A 16,569-nucleotide genomic window follows, 5' to 3' on the forward strand; every position below is an offset into this window, starting at 1 on the left:
AAAGAATTAAAATGACTTAACATTAACAATCATTTTCTTTAAACAGAGATAATATTTTATTATAATTTATGGAAGAAAGAAATAATTTGTAGTACAGTATCTTTATTAGGGTTATATATTCGTACAAAATAATGTAAGTACAACTGAGTCTGTCTTCAGAAAGGGCGTACTTTTAGCCACAACCTACACTGCTTCTTTTGACTGTCTTTCAAGCAGAATCCTGGTTTGATGCACGAAATACCTGCAACAAAAATCAGAAAATATTTAAAATGTTATATTCAGTGTGCTTAATTTGGTTGTACTTAACAATACAAAGTATCTTAACATTTTTTAGATTAAATGGACAAAATCTGTTCGGTCAGGTATGGACTTTTGGGTTGCACGTAGAAAAACTATGAAGTGTTTATTGATGCTGAACAACAACTCAAAATGTATTACCATTCAAAAGTAAGTGGGTACCTCAATGGTGTTCGGGCTACCATGGGGTACCTAATGTCTGTATTTTTTAGATATATGAAAATATATGTCTCTAAAATGTAAGGAACTGACATCTGTTTACCGAAAACCTCAACTCGGTAAGCCTTATGGATATCGAGATATGGGAAAATAAAGAGCGACACTACAGAACTGTGGAGTTTGCGTACTAGATGGTGCAGTTTCGGAAACGTAATTACGAGGGCTTACAACAACCTCAAAAGTAGTTTCAATTAAATACACTACACACACGCCCTGATGGGGGTTTTCGGGTACCATGATATTCCCAGAACTCTCATTTCTAAATATTCTAAAATATGTCTTAATAACGTTTTAAAGAACGTTAGAGGTGTGTGTTTACCGAAACCGCAAGTCGGTACGCCTAACAGTTACCGAAATATGGTGAAATAAAAAGCGACACCATAGGTACGTGGAGCTTGCATATTAGACAGTACAATTTAGAAAATTAATTAAAATATGACTATCAAGATATTGTCAAATAAAGGGAGGATCCATATAGTTATGGGGTTTTCGTGTTAGGTGGTAAAATTTCCGAAACCGGTCATGTAAAGTTAATAAGCATCAGTAGCAATTTCATCTTAAAATAATTAGGTATTTCCATGGAGTTTAAGAACATCATGGGGTCTACCAAGATTAAATTTTAAAAGTTTTGTAAAATATATTTTGACATTTGTAAAGAGTATTAGAAATATGTATTTACCTAAAAGTTCCAGCTAGTACATCTAGCAGCTAGAGAGACACCATACAATAAAAGCGTATTAGATCTTGAAATTTCAGAAAACAATTATTGATCCTAACAAAAGTTAAATAAGATGGTACTTATATGGGTTAAGTGAGAACCTCAGACTCGTCAGTACAATTTCGATCGAAAGATTAATTCAGCTCTAAATTTTCTTTGGACAATTCCAAGCGTTCATCGGGCTCTGAAATAAAGTGAACATTTTTTGTCAATATCTAATATAGCAAGCGAGATATAAGGAATTATGTATTTTATGACGTCGTAAAAATAGAGACCCACATGGATTTGTACTTTTGAGTATTTGCTGTAAGAAGAAGAAATTTCAGAAAACAACCGTATATACCTTAATAGAAAATTAAATGGGCGGGAGCACGGTGGCTTAGTGGTAGAGTGCTTACCTCTGGTGTATTGGGTTCTTGGTTCGATCCACGGCCAAGTCAGTTTGTAGTGGACATCGTATTCGTGGGTTTTCTCGGGGTACTCTCCTCCCACCTTTGCATTCCATCAATTCTGTCAACAACATTCACTTGCTTTAATCATAATCTCCCTGATACTAAAATGCATAATCGTGGGTCGCTACACTGAAATATTTCCTTTTATTTAATTTTAAAATTAAATAGGGAGTTAAGTATGATCGTATTTCTATGGGTTAAGTGAATACTCCAATAGTTTCTGCAAAAAAAAAAAAAAAAAAAAAGATTAGTTAAATACCCTACCACTAAGCTACTGTGTCCCCGCCCACTGAATTGTCTATTAAGGTATATACAGTAGTTTTCTGAATTTTTTTCTTATAGGAAAGACCCAAAAGTACAAATCCATAAAGATCTCTATTTTCACGTCATAAAATATATAATTCCTTATATCTTATTTACTATCTTAGATATTGACAGCGAATTTTCATTCTTTTGCACAGCTCGATGAACCCTTGGAATTGCCTGAAGAAAACCTAGGACTGAACTAATCTTTCGATCGAAATTGTACTGAGGTACTGATTTAACCCATAGAAGTACCATCTTATTTAATTTTGTTGCGACCAATAATTGTTTCCGAAATTTCAAGCTTTTATTTCACAGTGTTTCTCCAGATGTTAGATGTACTAGCTGGAAGTTTTGGGTAAATACATATTTCAAATACTGTTTACAAATGTCAGATTATATTTTCAAAAGCTTTTAAAATTTAATTTTGGTAGACTCCATGATGTTCTAACACCCCATGAAGATATCTAATTACTTTAAGATGAAATTGCTACTGGTGTTTATTAACTTTCCATGACCGATTTCGGAAATTTTAGCATCTAACACGAAAACCCCTTAACTGTGTTGGTCCTCCCTTTATTTGACAACATCTTGATAGCCGTTAGTCATATTTTAATTCAATTTCCGAATTGTAGCGTCAAGTATGCAAGCCCCACATACCTATAGTTTATTCCCCCCCCCTAAAAAATCAGTTCTTTACATTTTAGAGACATGTATTTCCATATATCTAAAATGCAGAAATTAGGTACCGCATTGGAACCCCATTGGAGTACTCACTTACTTTTGCATAGCAAGGTAAAAACGCCAGTGGTTCTCACTTTAAGTTTGAAAACATACTATTTTGTCTCTTCTCTGAGCATCGTGAATCTGTCGGAGCTGTACCATAGTTGGAAAGACTCACTGATCCTTCCTATAGTGACCATGTAGTCAGAATTCAAAAAGGAGTAGCCCTTGAAGGAAAAACAATATTTTAAAATCCTTGCACCAGTAGTCGTCACCTTAAAATCAAAATGTTCCAGTAGTAGTCAGGATTTTCTACCAGTGTTCATCACTCAAATAACTTGACAATTTATTCAAAAACGCACTGTGTATCAGTTTAGGGTTGAGAATACAATATAAAGTAGTAAGCTTAATAACTTTGCATCACTTTTAGCACTCAAGAAAGAAAATAAAAACGTTTTTACATACTTTTTAAAGCAATTTCAGAAAGAAAAATGTTAACTGAATACAAAAGTTAACTGTATATCACTTCCACGTTAAGAGTACAATATTAAATACTATGTTTAATAACTATACGTCACTTTAAACTCTCGAGAATGAACATAAACAATTGTACATACATTTTAAAAACAATCTGAGAAACAAAATAAGTTAACTGAATTCAAAATTTAATTATACATCACCTTAAGCTTAAGAATACACTATAAAATGCTGAGATTAATAAAAAATGAAATCTTTAAGTTTAACGTCCCACGGTTATGCCGGTTAGGATAAGGAGACGGTGATAATGAGAAATGAGTGAAATGGTGGAATGAACAAAGTGGGAGGAAACGGGAGAACCCCGAGAAAACCCACGAGCAAGGTGTTTGTCCACCACAAAGTCCACACGGCGCGAGTTGGGATCGAACCAGGGACCCCAAGCACCGGAGGTGAACGCTCTACCACTGAGCCACCGCCCCCCCTGAGATTAATAACAATGCATTACTGAAGAATGAAAACAAAAATGTTTTAGCTACCTATATTGTATTTACATGTTATTTCTCATTAACATTTTTTTTTTTTTTTTTTTTTTTTGATAACTCATGATCAAGTCTAGGGATGCGCAAGAGAAAAGATTTGAGGTTGTCTCCTCTCGAAAAGGTGCCGCGAAAGTTGTCTCGTCTCGAAAACTGGATCCGTTTCTATTGGAAAAGCTCTATCTTGTCTCGAATTTCGTAACAAAAATTGTCTCGTCTTGTCTCGTGCGCATCCCTAATCAGGTCCATAGCCAAAAACTTCATTTCGGAGGGTGCTCGATAGGGCTTTGGGATATCCGAATTTAGATATAGATAATCGATGTCGACAAACTATCGAAACTTGTTCGAAATATCGAAAAATACAGCAATATCGAAATATAAACAATATCAAAAATCGAAAATATAGAAATATGAAAGAGATCAAAAATATGGATATATCGAACAAAAATGGATATATGATCTTGGAATACGATTTGGTGGAATAATGAGGGAGAAAAATAATCATTGATTAAATATTAAATTGAAAAGAAATAAGAGCCTGACGCTCAAATACTTATCTATCCGGCACCCATCTTGATCGCCATAAAATATCATGAAGTGCTTCATTGATTCTAAACCCAATAATAGTAATTTAACAATAAACACAATATATAATTTACTACGCACCTTGAAATGTAGAAATTAATGATTGTAATCCCCAGCTTTCCAATAGACCTTTGATTTCTCCAAATGAAGATTCGGATATCTTGTTTCTTCTCAAGCAATAATGGGTTACAATAATCAGTTGCAGTCCAAAGCCAAGTCACTAAGTTAAGCATAAAAATAAAAGAATTCATTAGTTAGATGCATACAAAATCCTACGCATGTAAATCCGAATCTACTTGTATTAAATTGTAAATTTAAACAAACTAAATTATACTACAGTTATAGTGACATCAAACATACATTAAATAAGGTATACAGGGTGTCTCAAAAGTCCCCTGACATAGGGTAACTCTGTTATTATCAGAGGTACAACAGAATGTAGGAGGGAAAAGCATATCCAATTATGATGTTTTCAATCTAAAGTGAAGGAATTTTTAAAATCGGATGACCCGTTTGCGCTGTACACTCTCTATGCGCCCAATGTGAAATGAAAATGCAACGTTGCCATTTACCTGGACCCACAACAGAAGTGAGTGAAGTTACTGTCTTTTACGCTAACATGTCGATGGCCAGCCCCCGTTTCAAACAGTAACTTCATTCACTTATGTCGTGGGTCCAGGTAAATGACAACGTTGCATTTTCATTTAAAATTGGGTGCATAAAGAGTATACAGCACATTCATCTTGTCCGATTTTTTAAAAAAGTGTTCACTTTAGATTGAAAACGTCATATTTCGAGATGTTTTTCCTCTTACATTTTGTCGTAACTCTGATAATAACCGAGTTACCCTATGTCAGGGAACGTTTGAGACATCCTGTATACATCATAAGAGGTTCCTTTCTTAATTCTACACGGATGTGGTTTCATTGAATGTGAGGTGGGTGATACACATTAGGCCTTTTGGGAGTACGTCACACGGACGACCGTAATTTTGTGTTCAAAATTTTTATGAACTGGTGGGATATGTGATACATATGGCCACGGGCTAGAATTTTCTCAGTATGTCAAATATGCAATCAGATTTCATGCAGCTTAATTTGGTGAAAAGCTATTGCCAATTGAACGTTACATTTACCTCTTTCTTGCAGATGTTGAACCATGCCGTTAGCACGTGAGGAATGGATCGAAATAATCAAACTGTGGGGCGGGAGGAGTATATGTGCAGTGGTTGCCGATTGCAGAGTCATCCACAATGTGACTCTGTGTCACATGTTTCAGTGTCACAGTAATTAACTAAATTTGAGAAGACGGGCACATTCGTGAACATACATCGTAGCGGTTCAAACTCGCGGGACCTTGTTCCTTCCCCATTTTGAACCGGTACATGAAAATGCCATTTACTCCATGTTTGCCTGCGCCGATTTTGAAAATTCCTTCACTAATCGATTTCTCCCGTTGAGTACTACAAGAACCAGTTAAAATCTCGCGGGCCCTTTATTCTTCCCCATTTTGAACCGGTACATGAAAGTGCGATTTTTTTTTCATGCTTGCCTGCGCCGATTTTGAAAATTCCTTCACTAGTCGATTTCTCTCGACGAGTACTACAAGAATCAGTTAAAATCTCGCGGTCCTTTTTTCTTCCCATTTTGAACCGGTACCTGAAAATGCGATTTTCTTCATGTTTGCCTGTGCCGATTTTGAAAATTCTTTCAGTAATCTATTTCTGTCTTTGAGTACTACAAGAATCAGTTAAAATCTCGCGGTCCTTTTTTCTTCCCATTTTGAACCGGTACATGAAAATGCAATTTTCTTCATGCTTGCCTGCGCCGATTTTGAAAATTCCTTCACTAGTCGATTTCTCTCGACGAGTACTACAAGAATCAGTTAAAATCTCGCGGGCCCTTTTTTCTTCCCATTTTGAACCGATACCTGAAAATGCGATTTTCTTCATGTTTGCCTGTGCCGATTTTGAAAATTCTTTCAGTAATCTATTTCTGTCGTCGAGTACTACAAGAATCAGTTAAAATCTCGCGGGCCCTTTTTTCTTCCCCATTTTGAACCGGTACATGAAAGTGGGATTTTTTTTTCATGCTTGCCTGCGCCGATTTTGAACATTCCTTCACTAATCGATTTCTCTCGTCGAGTACTACAAGAATCAGTTAAAATCTCGCAGTCCTTTTTTCTTCTCATTTTGAACCGGTACCTGAAAATGCGATTTTCTTCATGTTTGCCTGTGCCGATTTTGAAAATTCTTTCAGTAATCTATTTCTGTCTTCGAGTACTACAAGAATCAGTTAAATTCTCGCGGGCCCTTTTTTCTTCCCCACACTGAGAAAAATCCGTTCTCCGGACAGCGGTATATTGTACAAATATACGGTATCCTCTTGCTTACTATAGAAATCAATACGGAGCATACGTTATCCGTATGATACATAGGCACTGCCGTTTGATGTTACATCATGCCGTTGCAGGATGTATGACATCTGACAGTTTTCCGTATATCACATGTATATACTTATGTTACCTTCGTCAGCTATATGCTATATACGTCCATTTGTATGTGAGATCCTGACCGCCTACATTGTTTCATACAGAAAGTACGTATAGATGGAACACTTATACAGAAAGTATTATAAAACATGCGTTTTCAGTTATACGTCTGGTGTACGTTAAGTCCAAAAACTACAGGAATTACGCATGTAACCTATCTTTTTAAGTATGCCACCTACAATTTTTTTTCTCAGTGCATTTTGAACCGGTACATGAAAATGCGATTTTCTTCATGCTTGCCTGCGCCGATTTTGAACATTCCTTCACTAATCGATTTCTCTCGTCGAGTACTACAAGAATCAGTTAAAATCTCGCGGTCCTTTTTTCTTCCCATTTTGAACCGGTACATGAAAATGCAATTTTCTTCATGCTTGCCTGCGCCGATTTTGAAAATTCCTTCACTAGTCGATTTCTCTCGACGAGTACTACAAGAATCAGTTAAAATCTCGCGGGCCCTTTTTTCTTCCCATTTTGAACCGGTACCTGAAAATGCGATTTTCTTCATGTTTGCCTGTGCCGATTTTGAAAATTCTTTCAGTAATCTATTTCTGTCGTCGAGTACTACAAGAATCAGTTAAAATCTCGCGGGCCCTTTTTTCTTCCCCATTTTGAACCGGTACATGAAAGTGGGATTTTTTTTCATGCTTGCCTGCGCCGATTTTGAACATTCCTTCACTAATCGATTTCTCTCGTCGAGTACTACAAGAATCAGTTAAAATCTCGCGGTCCTTTTTTCTTCTCATTTTGAACCGGTACCTGAAAATGCGATTTTCTTCATGTTTGCCTGTGCCGATTTTGAAAATTCTTTCAGTAATCTATTTCTGTCGTCGAGTACTACAAGAATCAGTTAAAATCTCGCGGGCCCTTTTTTCTTCCCCATTTTGAACCGGTACATGAAAGTGGGATTTTTTTTTCATGCTTGCCTGCGCCGATTTTGAACATTCCTTCACTAATCGATTTCTCTCGTCGATTACTACAAGAATCAGTTAAAATCTCGCGGTCCTTTTTTCTTCTCATTTTGAACCGGTACCTGAAAATGCGATTTTCTTCATGTTTGCCTGTGCCGATTTTGAAAATTCTTTCAGTAATCTATTTCTGTCGTCGAGTACTACAAGAATCAGTTAAAATCTCGCGGGCCCTTTTTTCTTCCCCAAGCCAATATTTTTTTGTATATTTTGAATGTATTCAAGTATGGAACAAAAGTATTATATAATTCCCTTAGTAGGCTTCTCAACTTAATATTTTTCAACTTAAATTTTATTTATTTTAATTATTTATTTTCTTGTGACTCAATATTTAATTGCAATCGTTCATTGGGGAGAAGGGTGGCCATTCTCAAATATATAAATATAGTATTCTTAAAATTTATGTGTTCTCGTACTATTAGTTTCTTCCACTAGACCTGGAAATTGCAAAATTAATACCTGGAAAACCAGCAAAATTCAGGGAAATTGAGTTCCATATTTATGTATGAACACTGCTATTTACAATTTTTTTTTCGAATAGGGAGAACTGTACGAAAGGGTGGTTTGAGAATAGTATAACAGTAGGTTTCTGGGAGTGTTGTTCGAAATGAAATCTTTAAGTTTTACGTCCCACTATTATGCTGGCTAGGCTCAAGATGACGGGGTGTTGTTCGGTGGGGGTCAATGTTGCCAATTTTGGGTAAAGTCGCTAAATAAGGGGAATTCGACCTCAACGATAGCGCAGGGTGACCATAAAATTTTCAGTTAAAAACGGGACAGGTTCTTGCAACACTAGACTTTTAGATCTACCTTTGTTCTTATCAGTGCCTTGATATCAGAGTTCCCCCTCTCTCTCTTCGTTACAGAGCGGGTGCTTATGAAAAAGGAAAGACACGTTGAAGTTTGTTTAACACACAACCAACTGCTAAAACCTCTGCTGCCTTTCGAGCAGTACTGCGAACTATAGAGTATGTTTAATATAGGGATTTTCAGTTCAATTTTTGCCGCTTTGTTATTATTAATACTTTTAAAAGGAGTAAAGGTACTGGGTTTGTTATTTACTTCTTTCATTTACATAAAACGGGACGAATACTACTTTTTTCCATCTACTGACGGGACGGCCGCGACACGCCCCTAAAACGGGACTGTCCCGGTCAAAACGGGACGTATGGTCGCCCTACGATAACGACAAAAAAAATTCCGATTGGAGACTTTTTTGGGTGATTTTTAAATAACGATTTACCTACTTACACATTTAGCGACTTTTTGCTGCAAACAAAATGTTCATCTGTAGAGAAGCATTATTAGTTCAAAACAGTTTTTACGTTCTTTTTTTCTGTTTGTTTGTTTTAATCAGCGCAAGTGATGAAGAGTTTGGAAATACAGCGTACTCACTACTCCACAATCCTGCATTGTTATGTTACCCTTGCCCTCTAACGAAGAATAACTACAAACTTGATGTCCTTTAGTTCGCAGAGTTTCCGTTGAGAGACACACGTAATACATCATTACCGATAGCAACAAGATTAGCTATAGATGCGTGAAAAAAGGCGAAGAAGGTGTTTGTTATATTTGTCCTCTGGGGTCTTTTAATTATTCTGCACTTTTTCTTTTACAAAAAATTGCTTAACGTAAGTACTGTAGTGTTAATTATTTCGGAACTATTTTGACCACAACATGAACAAAAGTACCCGAAACAACCTGAAATGATCCCTGAATTAAAGGATTGGTTGCGCCCTGTTTACAAAGATGTGAATAGAACCAGCGGCGCAAATCTGTCTTCAACATTGGGGGGGAGGGGGGGGTAAGACCGTTACCATACTTTTTTTGGCGATGTCCAAAATACTTATGAAGTTGAAAAACAATGTTGTGGAGGATCAGAGTTGTCTTTAGCGTTAGGAGGCTGCAGATTTGAGGCTTATTCTGGGGGACATCTCACGTTCCTTTGTAGCAATCGGACAAAAATCAGCAAATTTCTCCCAAAAAACACATTTCAAATCGGATTATTTGGGATAAGTCCCCCTCAGTTCCAAGATTGGAGGGGACATGTATCCGTCATCCCCCCCCCGGGATTTGCGCCAGTGAGTAGAACATATTGTTTAGTTTACATCTACAACTTTTACAATGCTTATAGACAATGAATTTCTCGATTATTTCTTATAGCGACTTTTCACCCAAAATTGGAGTCGTCACCTCTCGTTTCGCAAACTTATTGCCAACATTTTAGAAACTGGTTGCGGGGAGAGCTACAATGGATGATTCAAGTTATTTCGTCGCTTCCGCTGTGAACCTAAGTACAAGATTCCAAAAGTCACATTTTTTTTGGTTCCAAACAATATGTCTGCTGGGTGAAAGCATAGACTGGAATGTGTTGCCTTTCCTACCTTATCTTTAATCCCATAGTAGCTCCTTTCCCAAAGTTAAAAAAATGCAATTCTTCCTTTCTTAATAGTACTTATGACCCAAAGTATTACGTAAGCATTGTATGTTACTTATGTAGCTCACAGAGCCGCAGCTATGGGCGAGCAAGCAAAGCACGTGTCCCGGGCGCGTGGTTGGAGGGGCGCCTAAAAGAGAGGTTATATATTAGTACTTTTCCTGGCGGTATTTAATACTTTTCATCAGAGTGCGAAATCATGAAATCAAAGTGAGAGGAAAAAATGAAATGAAATCTTTGAGTTTTACGTCCCACGGTTATGCCGGTTAGGCTAAAGGAGACGGTGATTATGAGAAATGAATGAAATGGTGGAATGAAGTAAGTGGGAGGAAATGGGAGAACCCCGAGAAAACCCACGCACACGGTGTTTGTCCACCACAAGGTTCACTTGGCGGGGCTAGGATCGAATCCGTGACCCCAAGCACCAGAGGTGAACGCTCTACCACTGAGCCACCGCGGCCCTAAAAGTGAGAGGAGACTGGAGGAGTGAAGAGAGAGAGAGAGAGACAGAGAGAGAGAGAGAGAGAGAGAGAGAGAGAAGAAAACGCTCGCACTTTTACACTTCAAAGTAAATTAAGTCATTTATTTTTTCTGTCCCCCTCCTCCCCCTCCCCTAAGTTCTGTCAAAGTAAATAGCTAAAAACACTCCCAGGCCAGAACCGTATCTACGTTGGAAATTTGATCGAGATCGGTCGGTCGGTGCAAGAGATTAAGAAAAAATGAAATGAAACCTTTGAGTTTTACGTCCCACAGTTATGCCGGTTAGGCTAAGGGAGACGCTGATGATGAGCAATGAATTAAATGGTGGAATGAAGTAAGTGGGAGGAAATGGGAGAACCCCGAGAAAACCCACGCACACGGTGTTTGTCCACCACAAGGTTCACTTGGCGGGGCTAGGATCGAATCCGGGACCCCAAGCACCAGAGGTGAACGCTCTACCACTGAGCCACCGCGGCCCCCGGCCGGGAATCGAACCCGGGTGTCCCACGCCAAAGGCGTGTTCATTAACCACTTAGCCACGAGGGAGCTCATCTGTGAGGCAGTGTAAACCCCCCAAAAAAGAAAGAAAATAAACGCACACTGGGTGTTTGCGCAACTGAGGATCAAAACATTCTCAATGGAGTATGAGAAATAGTAAACGTCAATCAATGTGTGCTTTTGCTTATTCATTACTTCGTTAATACTTAATTCCTTCTAGAAATAGTGAAACAATACTATGAAAAAACACTAATTAAACTAATAACAATTACGTTGTATTTCTTACCATACCGTTTTTACCACCCATAGAATTTCAATCTAGCACTATACTGCATTAGTCACGCCGTAACGAAAGCTGAAATTCAAAGACCTGGCACTCGTTAACTGTTGAAGCTGTGTTGTAGCTACCTGTATATCACGCGGCCTGCGTTGGTACTCCTCAACATAAATACGTCACAGCCCAAAGCCAGGAAACATCACAAACAGAAGACAGGGGCACAAGCAGTGCCTGACACTTCACGAACTCAAACCCACCAAGACTCAACTCAACATGACCTTCAATTACGTTCTAGAAACCAAACCAGTGCTAAGGCACAAACTCACCAACTTCCTATATGAAAACACAAGAAAAAAATCTAACGTTTTGGTTCCAAAGTGATGACATAACAATAATACTAAAAAGGTTTTAATTTTCAGTAACCCAAACATTAATTAACTAGGGAACATAACAAAGCAAAAATAAATAAATAAAAATAAATTAAATTAAAAAATAAAAACCTGACAAGTAAGCTCTCCCTGACTACTTTTTTTTTTAAATTTCAGTGAGGCTGTAAAATATGTCAATATCTTCGTTATATATATATATATATATATATATATATATATATATATATATATATATATATATATATATATTTCATTGTAAACAAGTTCTTTAAACAAAAGAAAGCTCTGAGAGCGCTTACCTCTGACGCGGTAGGTCCCTGGTTCGATTCCTGCTCCCGACAAATAGGCTTTTGGTGAACACTGTAGTTGTGGTTATTCTTAAGACTTTCCAGTTTCCTTACATTTTCTTGATTCCACCATTATCATGTATCTCATCGTCACCTTCTCTCTTACATTGATGTACAATCATGGGGCGTTAAACTAAAAGAAAAAAAAAATCTTGCAAATATCCTAGTAAAAATGAGTTTTCTAAACTACACTAGTGGCCCCGCGTAGCGTATTCGCTAACGCTCTCGCCTTCGGTGCGAACGGTCCCGGGTTCGATCCCGGTGGGGGAACTCGGTCGAAAAAGTATCAAAAGATTTTAAGTCCAGCCATCCTGAATGAGGTTTCCTTGGCTTTTCCTCATTCACAGCAGGCAAATGCCGGAGTGGTACCTAACATATAGGTCCCAGGCCGTTTTCTTCCTTCCCAAATCCAAAAATGAAAATGAAATCTTTGAGTTTTACGTCCCACGGTTATGCCGGTTAGGCTAAAGGAGACGGTGATGATGAGTAATGTATGAAATGGTGGAATGAAGAAAGTGAGAGGAAACGGGAGAACCCCGAGAAAACCCACGCACACGGTGTTTGTCCACCACAAAGTTCACTTGACGGGAGCTGGGATCGAACCCGGGACCCCAAGCACCAGAGGTGAACGCTCTACTACTGAGCCACCGCGGCCCCATTTTTCCCCAATCCATTCTTCCCTTCCTTTCCCCGGATAGTGTGATCACCGAGGGAAGTCATCCCTCATATGCGACGGGCTAACAAGGCCATTGATGCCGAAAGCCCAGAAATCTAAATCTTCACTACACAAGGGAATTTTCGCGCTGAAAACGGTTTATTAGCAATTATGTTAAGCAGCCCTGTAGTAAAACTGCTCCAAGTAATAAATCGTCACATATAAAACGGAATGAATAAACACATAACATTCATTTTGCTACCTTGAAATGTAAAATGTTTCAAAACATTAATATTCAAAGATTTCTCAAAATTCAGATTCACCCATTCCATTGTCGTCAATCATTAACGAGTTTTACAATAGTAAGAATTGTATTCATAAACTACATTACTTACTTAGTACTATATTAAAGCAAGTTACACTAAAAGAATATATAATTAATGGAATATTTAACTAAAGTAATAGGTAACTAGTGTACTTACCCAAGCATCTGTTTCCTTCCTCTCTTCTTTTCCGTTTGTAAACAACCTCGTTTCGCAAGCAAAAGACGGTAGTTCAATGACGTCAGCCATGGCGAAAGAAAGAGGTGTCTATAGGCGGCCTGGATCTCACACACAGATGGACGTATTTAACATATAGCTGAAGTATTTAACATACGTATACGTATGTAAAATACGGAAGATTGTTAGATGTCAGACATCCTGCAGCGACATGATGTAATATCTAAGCGGGTAAAAGGCAGTACCTATGTAGTATATGGATAAAGTACGCTCCGTACAGATTTCCTTAGTAAACATAACGAATCCTTGTATTTGTACAATATACCGCTGTCCGGATAATGGATTTTTCTCAGTGTGATAATGTTTAATTCCAATTTCATATTTAGAATTCTTTTTTACCCTTGTCCATACAAATACGTAAATGAAATACTGAACTCCGCGTCACCCGAATTGGAGTATGGCATAAGCCAATAAGTTCGTAGAGGCTGTTACTAAACCTTTAGGGAGGAATCTAATCATTCATAATTGATTTTGTTAGTATTTGAGGACAATCATGAATGATCAGGTTCGTCATTGAAGGTTTGGTAACAGCACACTGTGAGCTTATTGGCTGAGGTCATACGCCAGTTCGGGTGACGCAGAGTATAATATGCCTTTATATTAGAATTTTTTAATATTTCTTTAAAAGATATTTTATTTGCGGAAAATCTAACTCAATTTTACCTTCTGATCTGGTTATCTGTGTGGTATTGCAATACTAATGATACTTCGTTGATCTAGGTGAAACGTCAGCAACCAGATTTTGAAAAAGAAGCAATGAAAATGAAGGATGGTTTTGATGGCGGTCAAGATCCCAATAAATGGGGACAGGAAGCTCAGAAGCAAATGGGGAATGCAGGAGGTGGAGGAAGACGACGCAGGGACACAAACAAAGTACGTAATACTTAACAGTCATACGCGCTCTGGTCTCTCAAACAAAGGAGAAACGAAAGTACAGACAAAATTTGAAATTATGGAACAAGAGTACAAAAAGGTTCTCGACGCAGGAGAACGTAGTTGCTGTTGGTTGTTGAAGTTTAGCGTTGGTTTTCAACACAAGTTCTATATGAGATGGAAACCTATAACTTAAAATGGAATACTGATCATCGTATTGCAATCTAACATCAATGCTTTACCACAGAGAATCGAATGCAAGACCCAGCACAACAAGAGCAAGCGAACTAGTTCCAGCGGTGAGGGTAATAACGTTGTATATACTTGATAATTACACTGGCCAACATGATTTTTACCTCCGGGAAAATAATAGGTGATTCTGAATGATTTTCCTGCGCAGAAAACGAAAATTATAACAACTTTTGCACATTACGTCACAGTTCCGAGATTCGCTCATACATGTAGTTTATTAAATTGAGGAACGTAAAGTAAACCCAGTTAACCGTCAATAATCGAAGTGTGGAAGTTTAAAACACTTTGCCATAAGAACATTGTGCCTCTCACAAAGTCCTCTTATCTATTTTTTCAAGTACATAACAACTATAAGCAGTGTTGCCAACAACGTTAACAATAATATCATTGAACATACTGCGGAAAGTCGCTGGAAACCTTAATTGTAATGGGAATAATGCTAGTTTATTCACTGTATATTTTAAAAGTCCCTAAATCCCTAGTTTAACAATGGTAAACGAAACAAATATCGTCTCTAAAGTACGTTATCAAATTGCTAGATTTAGCGACAAAATCCCTAATTACCAACACTAATTGTAAGCTGTTTAGGTTATAAATATTTCATTTATTCGGTCACTCACGCCGCATGCCATTATGTTTCTTCGTTTCTATAGCCCATCGATGATTCAAAGTGAGAAAACCTATGCAGCATCGCCCCATCCCGCTTAGCTTACCTTACAAAAAAATCTCTGTGTGAGGTGTTAGAATTCAGAGTTGTCGACATGCCTTCTTCACTAGTGTATGGTTCCTCTTCATAAAATTCTTCTTCCACTCTTGCATCTAAAACTTGGGTTGATGAAGAACTTTGTGAAGGAACTGAACAATGATGGAGACGGTTTTATGTACCTGGAAAATATGTTTCCTGAGATCATGTACACTAAATTGAAGGAAAGGATTTTTATTGGGTTCCAAATTAGAAAAGTCATTTTGAACGAAACGTTTGAAAAGCTTCTACAAGAAGCTGAGTTAGCAGCTTGGGAGTCCTTTAAAAGCTTCGTACATGGGCTTCTTGAAAACAGAAAAGAAGAAAATTACGAAATATTGGTCAGAAATTTTTTAGAATGCTACAAAAACATGGATTGCAGTATGTCCTAGAAAATTCACTTCCTTCATTCACATCTAGACTTTTCCCTTACCAATCTAGGAAATGTTAGTGACAAACAAGGAGGTAGGTTTCACGAAGACATTTCCGTGATGGAGAAGAGATACCAAGATCGTAAGGATCCTGCAATGATGGGAGACTATTGTTGGTTCCTTATGCGCGAGAGTAAACAGGATTATGAGACGCAGCACAAACGCAAGCTTTTGTAAGGAAGGTAAGAGACATATCTCGTTACAATATAAGGTATCAATGGTGTATATATAGCCTGACAAAGGGGGAGACTTAATAATGAAATCATGATCAAAAGTTTGAATAGATATTTCCAAGGCTATTTTAAAATATCTTACCTCCGTGAACCCCAAAGTTTTTCAATTTTTCTCTACGCCATTGTTACGAATGATTCAGTAAACTCATTTAAAAAGAGAGTTGCACGATTTTATAAGTATGTTATAACCTTATAATTATGACCATGTAACAATCTGTATCGAAGCGTTTTAATATACGTATAATACTGTAAGACATCGATTATCCGACACAGTTTCCAAACTATTTCTCAGCCCCTATTCAATCGATCTGTTTCAAATTTTGGGGAATATAACTAGATATCCTTAGAAGCATACCTTTCAAATTTGCTGTAAATTGGTTGAATAAAAGCTTAGAAATATCCCGAAAATTATGTCGGATAATCGTGGTTGTACTGTCTATAATCCGAATACTAAATCTGATCATATCTTTTGAACCTGACGTGGCAGGGCATTTTTATGCTGATTTTCGAAATCAGCGCGACCGTTTGCTTAAGAATTACCTATTTTGACCGCGGAGGTATAAAAAAAAG

The 16,569-nt window shown here is 37.5% G+C and overlaps 1 protein-coding gene across 1 annotated transcript in view; it reads left to right on the plus strand.

The window, feature by feature from the left end:
• The window catches only part of LOC145691598 (uncharacterized), a 91,929-nt gene that overhangs the window by 38,878 nt on the left and 36,482 nt on the right, over positions 1–16,569 (plus strand). The window contains exon 5 of the mRNA XM_081767001.1: positions 14,189–14,341. Within this exon, the coding sequence (XP_081623127.1) occupies positions 14,189–14,341 (153 nt within the window). The remainder of the gene's footprint in view (positions 1–14,188; positions 14,342–16,569) is intronic.

This window comes from Thermobia domestica, chromosome 8 (genome assembly GCF_964235325.1).
Source record: "Thermobia domestica chromosome 8, izTheDome1.hap1.1, whole genome shotgun sequence".
NCBI lineage: Eukaryota > Metazoa > Arthropoda > Insecta > Zygentoma > Lepismatidae > Thermobia > Thermobia domestica.